The sequence below is a fragment of the Dermacentor variabilis genome, chromosome 8 (assembly GCF_050947875.1).
Source record: "Dermacentor variabilis isolate Ectoservices chromosome 8, ASM5094787v1, whole genome shotgun sequence".
Lineage (NCBI taxonomy): Eukaryota > Metazoa > Arthropoda > Arachnida > Ixodida > Ixodidae > Dermacentor > Dermacentor variabilis.
In genome coordinates this window covers 17120927-17134607 of record NC_134575.1, presented here as the reverse complement: position 1 = coordinate 17134607, position 13681 = coordinate 17120927, and the positions used below count along the sequence as shown (strand labels likewise).

At 45.1% G+C, this 13681-nt stretch overlaps 1 protein-coding gene across 2 annotated transcripts in view; it reads left to right on the top strand.

Moving 5' to 3' along the window:
- Positions 1–1424: 1424 nt before the first annotated feature.
- Marf1 (meiosis regulator and mRNA stability factor 1-like protein) overlaps positions 1425–13681 on the top strand; it is a 64532-nt gene continuing 52275 nt past the window's right edge. For both annotated transcript variants that reach the window (XM_075701277.1, XM_075701276.1), the window contains exons 1-3: positions 1425–1601; positions 2196–2249; positions 6337–6651. In XM_075701277.1, coding sequence (XP_075557392.1) covers positions 2225–2249; positions 6337–6651 — 340 coding nt within the window. In that variant the 5' untranslated portion in view covers positions 1425–1601; positions 2196–2224. The remainder of the gene's footprint in view (positions 1602–2195; positions 2250–6336; positions 6652–13681) is intronic.

Here is a 13681-nt window from a genome sequence, read left to right as displayed (position 1 = left end):
CAGTGACCTAAGTTGGCGTCGAAGAGATTCAGTGCCATGGCCAGTGGAGTCCTGGAATGAGGACACCACCCGCTCGACCTCAAGAGCAATGACCTCGATGGTCCAAATAAATGTTTCTCTCTTTCTCTCTCTCTCTCTCTCTCTCTTAGTTCAGTGAAGAGCGGCACACGCCCAGTGTCCCACACCCGGCGACCCAAGTTCGTCCGTCAGTTGGTCTCGAACCCGGTTCCCATAGCACAGCATCCCGATGCTCTCTGTCCAGCATACCATGCACACAATTTAGTGATCCAAGTTGGCGGGAAGCCAGTGATCTATGATTTACAGTTTGCCATGTTCCTCCAGAGGTCGCTTTCTTCGACTGCAAACTGGGAACGTGCAGAACTTTCGAGCAGGAAATAGCTACATGAAAATATCTGCAGTAATTCTAGAAGAAGCTCTCTGTCGTCTGGAGGACGGGAGTATTGCGGGCTGAGACGTGTCGAGTCAAGTACCAAGGGATATGGACGTTTATGCGGTGCGTGCGGTGAGGACGACGAAACTGCTGAGTACCCCTGGTACTTTTCTGTAAAGGGCTTCGCCCCACAGTTCAAAGCAACGGGGTTGATTTTTTTTTTTTTTTTTTTTTTTGTTCGAGGCATTTGGGTTCGGGGACAGTGGAGTGCAAAATAGACTTTAAGCGGGTAGAAATAACCAAACGGAGGTTATCTAAGTGGCGGCTAAAATCAAGGCAAGTGTGAAATTTCACCCTCAACAAAGTACAAGATATATTACTAGCCACGCCTATGCTGCGTGTGCCACCGCACCATTTAAGGGCTCAGCCTTATCCATCCATTCATCGATGCATCCAGCCATCCAACTAGAGTTACTGTGGAGCGAGAAACTCAATGGTGTACAAGCCCCCTTTTATATTAACACTATGCCCCCTTTAGAAAGCATATACGACACTTTAGGGCGCCACAAAGGGAGCCTATGCAGTAACTCCCATGCAAAACAACGAGCTTACATGCAAACAAAAACGTTTCTAACGTATTTTTACGAAGAAGTTAGGGTATAACATTCAGCTTAGTGCGTGGATTAAGCGCTCGAACGTCGACGCTGCTGTAGTATCCGTTGTACAGAAAGTGGAACGAAAGCCTGTATTAGAAAGTTTTGTTAGCGTAACGTAAATGATAACGCAGTACAATGTTACTTCTTACAGCTATCGTTCCTAAAAGGAAAGTTAAGTAACGGTCCAACAAACACGCTTAGCTTGAATTTCCCGCTTTTGACTTGTTTACGTTGGCGATCAAGTATACTCTCATACCACACAGCTTAGCTGCGTGAATTTTCCTCAGATTATATTTTATATGAGAAGATTCTTTGCTGAACTTTTGCTTAACAAATTAGTACTTAGCGGCGAACGACATTTCATAGCACCGGTATCGACACCAACCCAGTCCGTGACAAAATGGATGCTGTGCGTACGTTGTGGGGGTAGCAGTTGCGGCAAAGACTTTGTCCGGTAATCTTTTGTCCGCAGCGCACTCGTCAGCAAGTTGTGCCAAACATACGCCGTGCTTGTGCGCGGTCGTCACTGTAAGCGGATCATTATTCCACCCACGGTAAGTTGCCTTTTTTAACATCTTTCCGTCCCGATTAGAAGCGATACCGCACGCAGGAGTTTACCATCGATTGCTTATTGCAAAGAGAAGTTCTTAGAAGAGCAAAAACAAAAGAGATGTGACTGTTTTTTCTTGTGATTTCTTCGTTTGTGCCTTTGCTTGAGCCATCCTCTCAGCAAAGTCCTAATTGAGGCGCCTTGTTCCTGCTGAGCTATAGTGACGTGGTGACGACGGCTTTGGTTGTGTGTTGATATTGTGTATAGCGATCTTAAGACTATAATTCAATTTCTTAATGCTTCTTTCTTGTCCCACCTGTGAGTTATAGCTCGTTCAAAGGCTGCTTGCAATTCGGGCGATATAAATTTTGCCGTTCAGAAGCCCCTCTGGCGTTCGAAACGTGCTTCGGCCGTTGACAATGCGACAACTTTTGTCCGCTCGACCGTTATGATGAGTACGCGTTCGAATTTTTCTCCAGGTGCCCCAGCACATCGATTTCTCCTGCGATTCATGCTGCTAATTGTGGCGTACTTTAGTGATCGTAGGTGAGCGGTGTACGACATCAACATAAAAGCTGTTTTTCTTGTCTCATTCCAGCCACAGCTGTTTTCTCAACTTGATGAAGTATGCAGGCCTTGGACAGCAAGAAAGGTAGTGTTATCCGATGAACCTTTATATCTGATCGGATATGCTAAGTGTTGCCGTGCTCTCACGCAGTCCTCGCAAGATCCAATGTAGAGTGCGTTTTATCGGGATCAACATTATGTATCCTTAGAGGCTGGAACTGGGAAGGTCTTCACGGATGATCACAAGTGATCGTCCGACAATACGTTCCTTGTCCACACGTTTTTTTTTTTTTTATTCCTATCTATTTAACCTGTGGGAAAAGGTAATTTTGAACGTGAAAAAAGACAAAGTATTGCAGTAATCACTATGCTGAGCGCACTACTTGTTTGTCATGTGCTCCCATAGGTTTTCAGTCATGTGTGAGCGAAGGGGTTGGTTAGGCCGTGCCAAGTTACATAATCTTGTAGCCGCTTTGGTAAAGGAGTGTATCACTGCCTACTTGGTTTCTCACATTACCCAGCTGACCGTCACATTGTGCTAAGCAGTCTTGCGAAAGCCAAGCTCACTGCGGCACCTTTTGTGTGGAAAACTCTGTTAAAAGCAATTTGATATGCATGAATAGTATTACCAGGTTCTATGACGCACTCTACATTCATTTCTCAAGTGGTCTTTTAGAACATGAATGTCATGACATTGCTTATTGAGGTGATACCTGTCACGGTAGATGCTTGTTCACAGGGTCATAATCCCATAAGCGAAGTGAAGAATCAACATTATTCCTTCAGGCAACAAAATTCCTCTTAATGACAGACCACAGCCTTTTTCTTATGGCCATCATGAAGAATTTTGGAGTTGAAAGTGTTCTTAGAAAATTCATTGGCTCCCAGTCATGCTTTTCAACCCCTATCAGTCGATCCAGCTCGTTCTTTTGATTTGTTGTATTTGCACATTACCTCATGCTCCAAACATGTTCTCTCAAGATAGGTAAAATTACTCATTCTAATTGTGACAATTAGCTGTCATTTGCAGTTAACTTCCAAGTGCAGAAGCTCTACTTCATAATTTGTCTCTACTTGCATCCAAAATTAATACTGTGCTTTGCAGTATATTCATATGCTTTCTTGTACTTAAATCAGTATATGCTAATGTATTGCACTACTCTACCATGTGCTGCAAAGTACTTCATTATTTATTTACAGAACACTGTCGGCCTTTAAAAAGTATGTGTAGGCAGAAGAGGCTTATCTGATTATGTAGAAAAAAAGAAAACTGAAACAAAAAGGTATAATCAGAAAACTAATAGCATGGCTGTCAGCTTATCAGTAATGATGATTGTAGTTTTAATTAATGTCAATTAGACAACAACAGTAAAAAATTGTTGCAAAAAAAAGGGGGGTCTTCGAGGGATAAGGTTGCAAAAGACAGGAAGTGTATATAAGTAAAGCAAGGTCACTGTGATTAGTATGTTGTGATAATAGTTGCTGATTCCTCTCATTGAAAATGTGTCTTGGCAGCCGTTCCTGAGAAAGGCCTCGTAAATCTCTGCAATCCTGTTTAGAACCTTCCTTTCTTTTTCTTTCTGCAAGCACACAGATAAACATACTTGCTTGTTTGTTCATTATGCTAAAGCTTTGTAGTCATGGGCATTTACCGTCATTGTGGTTGTCCGGTTGGGAACTATTTCGCAACATGCCATGTGGAAGAGAGAGAGATGCAAATGAGAGAAAGGCAGGGAGGTTAACCAGACTTAAAACCTCCGGTTTGCTACCCTGCACTAGGGGAAGGGAAAGGGGAAGTAAAGACGGAAAGAAGAGCGTGACAAAAATAAAAGCGTGAGAAAAAAAAAATATGAAAAGGGATGAAATGGGGTCCTTATAGTCTTTCTAATAGGCCACTGTCACGTAGAAAAGCCAACAAAGCCTTGACCGACTTTTGCTGCGACGACAGTTCACGTCGGCATTCCAAAACTGACTGTTCTGAAAGCGGCCTGTCGTCAAGGCGTGCCAACGTGGTCGCTAGTGACAGCCGGTGCGCGCTGTATTGAGGACAGTGGCAGAGCACGTGTTCGATGGTCTCCTCGCCGCCGCAGTGTCTGCAAGCCGCGCTGTCGTCCAGACCGACTCGGAAGGCGAAGGATCTTGTGTAGGCGACACCAAGCCACAGTCGGCAAAGTACTGCTGTTTCTAGTCGAGAGAGTCCAGATGGGGGTCGAAGTCGAAGGGATGGGTCCAGTCGGTGTAGACGTGTATGCTGTAAGCTTGGTGTGTTCCATAAAGTTTTGATGGATTCATTTGCAAGCACACGAATTTTCGTTGCAGCGTCTGTTCTTGAGAAGGGAATGGAGTCTTGCAAGCCCTCCTCATGTGCAGATCGTGCTGCTGCGTCGGCAAGTTCATTGCCCATTATGCCACAGTGGCTTGGAATCCACTGCAACGTGATGTCGTGTCCTTGCTCGACGAGGTGGTGAAGCAGCAGTCTGATTTCTAGAACTAGTTGTTCGTGGGGACCTCGGCGTAAGGCAGAAACCAAACAATGAAGTGCAGCCTTGGAGTCAGTGAACACGCTCCATTTCTTGGGTAGTTCTTCAGAAATTACCCGAAGTGCACAACGAATAGCAGCAAGCTCCGCGGCAGTCGATGTAGTCTGGTGAGAGAGTCGAATCTTTATGGTGGAAGGTTTTGCAGGAAAGATCACCGATCCTGCAGACCCATTCACCGTGGTTATTTATTCAAGAAAATGTTCTTCATTTCGGAGGCTCTTGTACAATATCCGGCCAGCATTGACGTGGTGGGTGATTACCACAGAAACTGTTTCCTTGAGCTTACCCATTGTCACTTTCTTCATGAATGTATTCATTCAAATATGTTCGCTGCTCATCTCAAGGTGGAATACATACCTCTTTGGCATTAAAGTCATCTTCAGATTCACTAAACTTATGTGAGATATAAAACGCACATGGAGAAAATATCGACATCCTTTTTGTGCACTGCGCCACGAAAAACACATAAAAATTCCATGCAGGTGTGTTGCTAGGAAGCGTTCACCTCATACTCGGATGCTGCTAAATAAAATTGTCAACAGTTTGAAAAGTTTCTGAAAAGTGATGCAACAAACAGAAAGACAAGCAAATGTGCACAGGTGCGTCGACGGCTGATCATAACCCATTATTTACACACGTTGGCATGGGCTATTGCACACAAGCGCAAAGAGTTAAAGGGACACTAAAGTGAAACAATAAATCAGTTTAGACTAATGAAGCATTGTTTGAGAACCCTGCAGGCAGTCATTTCAAAAAAATAGTTTGATTAATAGATGAGAAAATGAAGATCTAAGTATCAGTATTTGCATTTCGCGCCGAAACCCCAGCACTGGTACGTCAGCGTGACGTCAGTGATTCCAAAGTATGTTTTCGCATTTGTGTCGCGTTGGTTGAATAAAGGTTCCCGAAACTTGCCATGTTTAATATTTGGTTCCTTTAGAACACAATGTAGTCAATCTGTATCGCTATATATAATTAGTAGGCCCTAGACGATGCCATCAAAATCCAGGACGTCACAGCCCCCAGGTGCGGCAGCTTAAGTAGGCGTCACCACCCGTATTTCGTTCTTGCGCTTTTTCTGGCTTACCAAATGTCTTATCGTTGTAAGAGTGGTGTTTTTGGTGTTGTAGAACGGTAATTTACTGATGCCAAAGAAATCATTTTTTATTTTGATGGAATCTTCTAGGGTCTACTAATTATATATAGTGGTACAGATTGACTACAGTGTGTTCTAAAGAAACCAAATATTAAACATGGCAAGTTTCTAGAACCTTTATTCAGCCAACGGGGCCCAAATATGAAAACATACTTTGGAATCCCTGATGTCACGCTGATGTACCGGTGCTGGGGTTTCAACGCGAAATTCAAATACTGATACTTAGACCTTCATTTTCTCATCTAATAATCAAACAATCTTTTTTTAATGACTGCCTGCAGGGTTCTCAAGCAATGCTTCATTAGTCTAAACTGATTTATTGTTTCGCCTTAGTGTCCCTTCAATCTTTGACTATTTCATCGTTGTCATCCCTTCCTTGCTGTGATGCATGTGGTGATATAGGTACATAAAGATAAGGTAAAAAATGAACTAACGACCACAAGGACACTGTGACGTTGCCATTGGACGTTTTTCAGATATTCAAGGCCAGGTTCCCATCGGTGTTTTCTGGGACATCGAAAACTGCCAGGTGCCGCGGGGAAAGTCGGCCACTGCGCTAGTCGGGCGCATCAGGCAGCTCTTCTTCAGGGGCCATGCGGAGGCCGAATTCTTGTGCGTCTGCGACATTCGCAAGGAGCTGCCCGAGGTCGTGCAAGAATTGAACCTGGCCCAGGTGACAGTGGTGCACATCAACGCCGTGAGCAAGAATGCCGCTGACGACAAGCTCAAGCAGTGCATGAGGCGGTTTGTGGACATCCACGGAAGCCCCGCCACACTCGTGCTCATATCAGGTCAGTGCTGTTATTTGTGTGCTCTGCAAGTGTTGATGTCTGGGTGTGTGTGTGTGCTCCATTTCATGCTTGGCAGGCAACGCTGCAGACGCTATGTAAGTAGTGCGGTCATGAAAGCTTTGCTGCGCATGTATTGCAGTACAATTGTCTTTGATCTGCGATGATTTGTATGGAATAAATTCTTCATATATTACGTGTGGGTGTATAGGTTACATCAAGTCAAGTATCATTTGCACGCCTTTGTGCTTTCAGTATGTGACATATCATGTTTCGGTTGCAAGCACATGTGTCGCACTGTGGTTGTTCGTTGCAGAAATGTAGCGTTCCGCTCCTTTGGTGGTAAATAAATTCAAATCTGCAATGCCTTCCGTGTAATAAATACGTTATATTTTGCGACATTGAGTTGCTTTATGCATATTATATTTCTTTTTGTAGGTGTTAAACTATTTGTTGGTTTAAAATGTAAGCAGTGAGAGAACTCAATGCCTTTGTAGTGTTGCTTGCAAAGTATTGAACGGTGAAGCCGAGTTTGCATACACTACCCCTACTGCAAAAGGTGCTGGCAGTTGTAGCCTTTAAAGGGACCCTGAAACGCTTTTGACGATTTTCTACAAACGTACTGAGTCGTTAGAGTAGGTCCTTCTGATCATTAATTGACACATCTAAGTGCTCCGCATAAAGCGTGTGATTTATCATAAGGTCTTAAAAATGCACATCGCTGCCGATCGCAGCACACTGCTCGGCGGAATTTTAAGCCGCCCTTACCCATATGACCGAAATCACCCATATGACGTCAATGGGGCGAGCTATCCTATTGGCTGACCAGGGCACGTCATCGATAATTTTTCCAACTTTATGGTAAACAGATGACCTTCGTAATAGTTGGAATGTTAGTTAATTTGTTTTTATAAAAAGAAAGTAACATAAAGAGAATGCACAATAACAATTTTTCAATGCACTTAAGCACTTCCGCAAACAGCAATGGTCGTCTGCTTGTGTGCAACGTACTCCATTTTGACGAGAGCTCCGCATTCAGAGTCGGTCTCAGTCTTTTCGCGAGCCCTATGATTCGACTTTGCTGCCTTGTTGACTGCAAACGTAACGACAGGCAATATGTAAAGCTGTGACATCTTGTCCCTCTGCAAGGCAGCGTACGAGCGAACTGGCTGCTGTGCATCGGACTGCCGCTATCCGATCGGCGCCAGGATTTGTGCGTTTGTGGCCCTCACTTTACACCGGAAGATTACTAACGCAATAGCGTTTCGCGAGTCCGGTATTAGGGCAAACGCAAGCTCAAGGGGACAGAGTCTGGCCGTTTGATTGTGCCGTAACGGTATGTGCCATGATATGAGCAGAAGGGCAAATGTGAATGGTCTGCATGGTGCAGCCACCTGGTGGCACAGAGCTCAACCATACACAGTAGCAGCAACAAAGTGTATTCTTCTTTGCTGCTGGTGTGTATTTTTCGAAGGAGTGTAATCATCAACACTATAAATATTTAAAATGTTTTACACTCGGTTAGAGTAATATTAGCGCTTTGTTTGGCTGGTTAAGCGCTGCGCCAACAAGTGTCTGGACCGTGCAGACCGATCAGGCCACTCACGTACATCTATGCTAAAGTTCCTTCATCAGCTTGAGTTTATGCCTCCAGTCATTTGCCGAAATGATCAGCTTGCCTGTGGTTACTGGAATACCAGACACGTTCGGTGCTACGACAGATTGCTCGCAACGCACGCTGCTTCGATAGCTCGCGCTTGGGGTCGACGGCCAAGCGGCTAGCGGAGAGGTCTCGGAAGTGGACGATGTGACGTTGCATCGTGACGCAGAACCAGTGAAGGCGGAGCTTAGCCCCGCTCGCTCGGCGAACGAGTTGAGGAGGAAAAGCATGGCTAGGGAGGAGGGTAACTTGTAATCGCTTGTAGCTCCATTAATACGTAACGCTTCACTTAAATTGTGGTGCGAATGTTCTACTTAAGCTGTGCTCTACGCGTCTACAAACATTGTCCGAACCGTTTCAGGGGCCGGTTAAAGGCCAACTACAGCGACATTTGGACTGCATAAAAAGCCTGTTTCCAGATAAAGAGGAGCCTGCATGCAAGTCGACGAGGTTGGCAACATGTGCTTGTTGATTAGATATCATGGAATGGTAACTGGTATAGCACAGCAAAACACGTCACATGAACAAACGACGGACAGCGACAGAAGCGTTTGTGTCCATCTGTCATTTCTTCATGTGTCCGTGTTCTGCTGCACTATAGCAGATACCATTCATCCGTGCAAGGTTTTTGTAGCTGTATCAGTGGAAGCATAACAATCACTAACAATAGGCATTTTTTTTTATATTGGAACTGTAAAAATGCCACTGTTTCCACAAACTGGATATGTTATAGAACCTGGAATGTTGAATACCAGCAATGGCTTTTCAGTATGAATTGCAAGATTTGGAGATGGCTGAAGAGGTTTATGGCTATGGTTTGTGATGAGCCTCGATATAACAAACATGGATATGACAAATTATTGGATATTACAAAGTGAATAATAAAAATTGTCTCATTGCTATTACTGTGCAACAGATCTGTGTTTAGAACAAATATCGGATAAACGAAGCTGTTTTTTGTGTAAGGTACGGCTTCATTACAACAAGGTGAGGCTGTATCTGCTAACCACCAGGTGCACATGTCGTCGACTTAAGTGCTATTTAAAGACTGTCAATAAGAAAATTGTACAATTTCCAGCTCTGCAGCTTTGCTAAGATTGGTTTGATGGGATATATGCTACTTATTCATAACCAATCTAACCAAAGGGAAATTTCGTTGCAGTTGATATTTAACCTCTTCAGTACCTTGCCGAAGTAAGGTTGTCTGGTTTCCTGCACATTCTCCTAGCTGTGGCCAAGCAATGCCACATAAAAATTTTCTATCACTGCGATAACTCTCGAACAGGAAACCTCCCATGTCCTGGTGGGGATATCTACACATAGGTTGATCAAACTAAAATTGCTTGACAACTTTTTTTGTGTGTGTGTGTACAAGTGGAGCGATTAGGCTTGTCTGTCTTATGTTTGTTCGTGTGGCTTCATGTCTGTCTCAGAGCATGCATTTCTTGTTGTATGACTTGACTGACCAGCGCAAGATGCGCTCGTGGTTTTTGAATTGTGCAGTAATTGCAGAGCTTCCTACGAGCTTTTATTTGGAGGAGCCCGATATTGACTTAGAGCTATGTTTTCCAGTGGTTGCAAAGAAGAGTCTCAATCATTAATTAATACAACTATTAATTTATTTTTCAATATTTAGATCAAGAAATGTTGTAGTCTGTTCAGCAACGTATTACCAGTATATGTCATTCGAATCTGAAGCCTAATAATGTGTTACTTAGACAAAAATTTAATTTGGTGCACTTTGGAAAGCGTTAAGCACCCTATGGGTGAATGCGAAGCTGAATTAATCAACAATTCAAAGCACAGTGACGCTTAATATGTCAAAATCAGTTCTGGGAAATCAGCAAGGTATGAAAAGTAAGGCAAAAAACTAAAAGGCTCAATTTTATACCCTTGGGCAATCCACCTTTTGCAGTGGGCTGTGGCGCCACCTTAGCGGGCTCCGCGAGAAACAAAATGTACGGCGTCGGGGCGCCGTGGGACGCAGAGAGGCACGCGAGCTAAAATGGTTTTATGCATTTGTCAGTCGTAATTTTCGTTTTGTGTGACTGGACGCTTCCTGGGCAGTACACCAAGGCTGGCAATGACTCTGGCACGACACACAACCCTAAGTCGTCGAAATATGGTGACGTGCGATGTGCCTCTGAATGAATACATCGCAATGTGATGCAATTGCCACAGCGCCTGTGCTTCTATTCCTATTTAGTTAGACTCTATAGGAATCGAAACATGCTTCGGAAGTTGAAATGCACGAACATGGGCACCCCCCAACCGCCCACATCAAGTTCAAGCTGGGCTCGATACCGCTCAGCAGAGGTTAGCCATATCGTATAGCAGCCGAGTGCTTGCATTTGCCAATGTTATACCTGTGCTGAATGTATGCCCATAGGATGATCAAAATTGCTTTTATAATTAAGTTTTGACCATAGTGTCCATAGATCTTTAAAGGGGCGATACTGCGCGCAGAGTATTTATGTCACACAAGAATGGCGCTTTTGTTTACGTCGGCACATGTAGGACCACCGCTCGCTTCAAGTACAGTAGAAACCCTGCACCGCTGACACAAAACAATGATTGAATGCCAAAACATAGATGAACAGGAAGAGAGCGGTGTGGATGGGAAAGCAAATGGGGATGGCCAATATTCTAATTGACATTAAGAGAAAAAAAATGTAGCTGGGCAGGCCATGTAATGCGTAGGTTAGATGACCGGTAGACCATTAGAATTACAGAATTGGTGCCCAGAGAGATGGGAAGCACAGTCAAGAATGGCAGAAAACTAGCTTGGGTGATGAAATTAGGAAATTCGCAGGCACATGTTGGAATTGGTTAGCGCAGGACAGGGGTAATTGTAGATCGCAGGGAGAGGCCGTCGTCCTGCAGTGGACGTAAAAATGGGCTGATGATGATGATCGAAAGGCCCATCATTTTTTGCCTTTTACTTTGGCATAAGAGGCAAATTGTGTTTCTCAGTAACTAATAAATTTGCCGGCACAACAATACACACAGACCTACCGCTCTATGTAGTTGCCCATCGTTCGTGGAAGCGCCGGCAAGTGCGCCCTGCAGCCTTCGATAAAGAACGATGATATACCGCGACACTGCACCGTGTCGCCATTTCGCACATTCATTGCGACAGCAATTATATGGACACTCTAAGCGCATTTCTGCCGTCGGCGTTGCCTTGAGGTTCCGTATAAAGTCCAAAGGCGATAAAACTGTCACCGCGCACCGTATGCTGTGTGTGCGAGTGAAAGTGTGTGAGGGTGAGTGAGGAATGCGGCCCAGATAAAGCCCATTAAACTTCGTAAAGTAGTGCCACACTTTGAAGAATGCCGCTTCCTTCTCGCGCGCTCTGGCCGAGGCCGACACCGCGTCGCTATTGGCCTAATAGCATCATGTGGGCCCTCATGCCGTGCATCAGCGCCATTTTTGCTCGAGCAGCGTCTTTGAAGGGGCGAGGAGCATAGAGTTTCCTACAAAAATTACTAGAGGGAACTCTGGCGCTGCAGTCGTACCACCATGAAAATTATGGGAAGTACATGGATTTGTCTGATCTTCGTGCTTTAGGATTCAGACGTTCTTGTGGCTTTGAATATTACGCTAGACCAATCTTATTTCGTAAATTTCAGCACAATCTATGCTCTTCGAAGTGCAGAAGACGCCGGGAACACGCACAATTGCTATGAATTGCAACGATTGAGCTTGTCCAGGTGGCCAAATTGAAACATGCCAATCGTCTCACGGCACTGGCATGCCCACGATAAATTCGTAAGGGCATTTCATTCGCTTGTCGATACATGCGTCCGTGGCTTAATGGTTTCAATATCAGGCTTCTGCCCTTGAGCTCCTGTGTTCAAATCCTGTCGTCGGACAGTTTTAATGATGTTTATTTAATTATTTATTAAACAATACATTGCTGAAAATGACGAGCTTACAAAGTCATAAAGCCATTTGAAGCCAAAAGGACGAAGTTTAGGCAAATCCATGTACTTTCCATAATTCCCACACTGGTACAACCGCTCCCATTGCAGCTCCCGTAGACACTAGCGCCAGAGTTCCCTCTAGTAATTTTTGTAGGAAACCATGGCAAGGAGCGCATTTTGGCACCGTTGCTACGCTTGAGCAGTGTTGGCAGTGCCATGGTCGAGGAGGGAGTGTGACAGAGAGGAGAAACGAGGAGGGAAGGCGGAGGAGGAAAGTGTCATTACTTTACGAAGTTTAAGGGGTTTTAGGCCCGGATGCATGCCCTCTCCTGTGGCGCGAGGCAGGGGAGTGAGGCGAGGGAGGAGGGGCGTTCTTCTCCGGCGGCTGCTAGGGTGCCTCGATGTCCTCCTCGCTCGCCGCTCCGTACAGATTGGACACCGACGTCTACTACGGCATTGGCCACGCGAATCGCGGATGCTGTAGGGACGCATTGCCGGCGCTCACGCGTCTTGAAACCATCTGCGATTTTTGCAGAGTGCGCGTTGTGCCGGTAGCTTCGTATGTGCCGTGTTTTCAACGTTTCGTTAGCGTTGAAGCGAGAGATGCACGAAGGTCGATTCGCTTTGCTGCTGGCACGATTCCTCACTCCAGAATTTTGAGAGCGAGTTTCTGCGCTCATCGAGCGAGAGTTGTTCATGTTTACCTGTGCGTGCGTGACACCGTGCTGGTTAATTTAGTTAAAACACATTGGCGGGCTAGTTGGTTCGGATCCATGATAGAATGTGTAAGCGTGACTGAACAAGGACGTAGAAAGAAGCAGACACACAAAGACAGCGCTGTCTGTGTGTGTCTGTTTCTTCCTACGTCCTCGTTCAGTCACATTTACACTTTTGTGTTTGCATCCTGCCATGCTGAAAGTGGTTCGCTTCAAGTCGATATGGCAAAGACTAAACTATAAAAGCAGTTTCCTTCGTCGTACTTGCTTATCCTATATTTTAGGTCTGCCGGTAGTGGACGAACTCGTAGGCTGTGTTAGGCCTAATGAAGCTGCGCTTAACGAGATCAACGCCCCCTCAAACTCGGTGCGGACGGCTGGCAAGGGCTGGAAATCGCGCATTTCAACTTAGAGCGTACGTTCCGACTCAATTTGAGCGTCAATAAATACACACACAAGCGCGGTTGCTGTGACATTCGCATTGTCGGTGCGATGTTCTCACTCGGCAGCCAATCGCACGGGTTTTGTCGGCATGAGAGCCTGTCACTCTACGACGACTCACAGTCGTCGGTCGCATCTTCGTGATACTAGTATGATAATATAGGTCTCCCTCTGACACACTCTGCCAACTAGTTGGCCAAACGTTGGCATCAGGTCGGTTTCTTATCATCATCGGTGTCGTGTCTGCCTATATTGTGACGTACCACACGTTAATGCAATATAGTTATCAA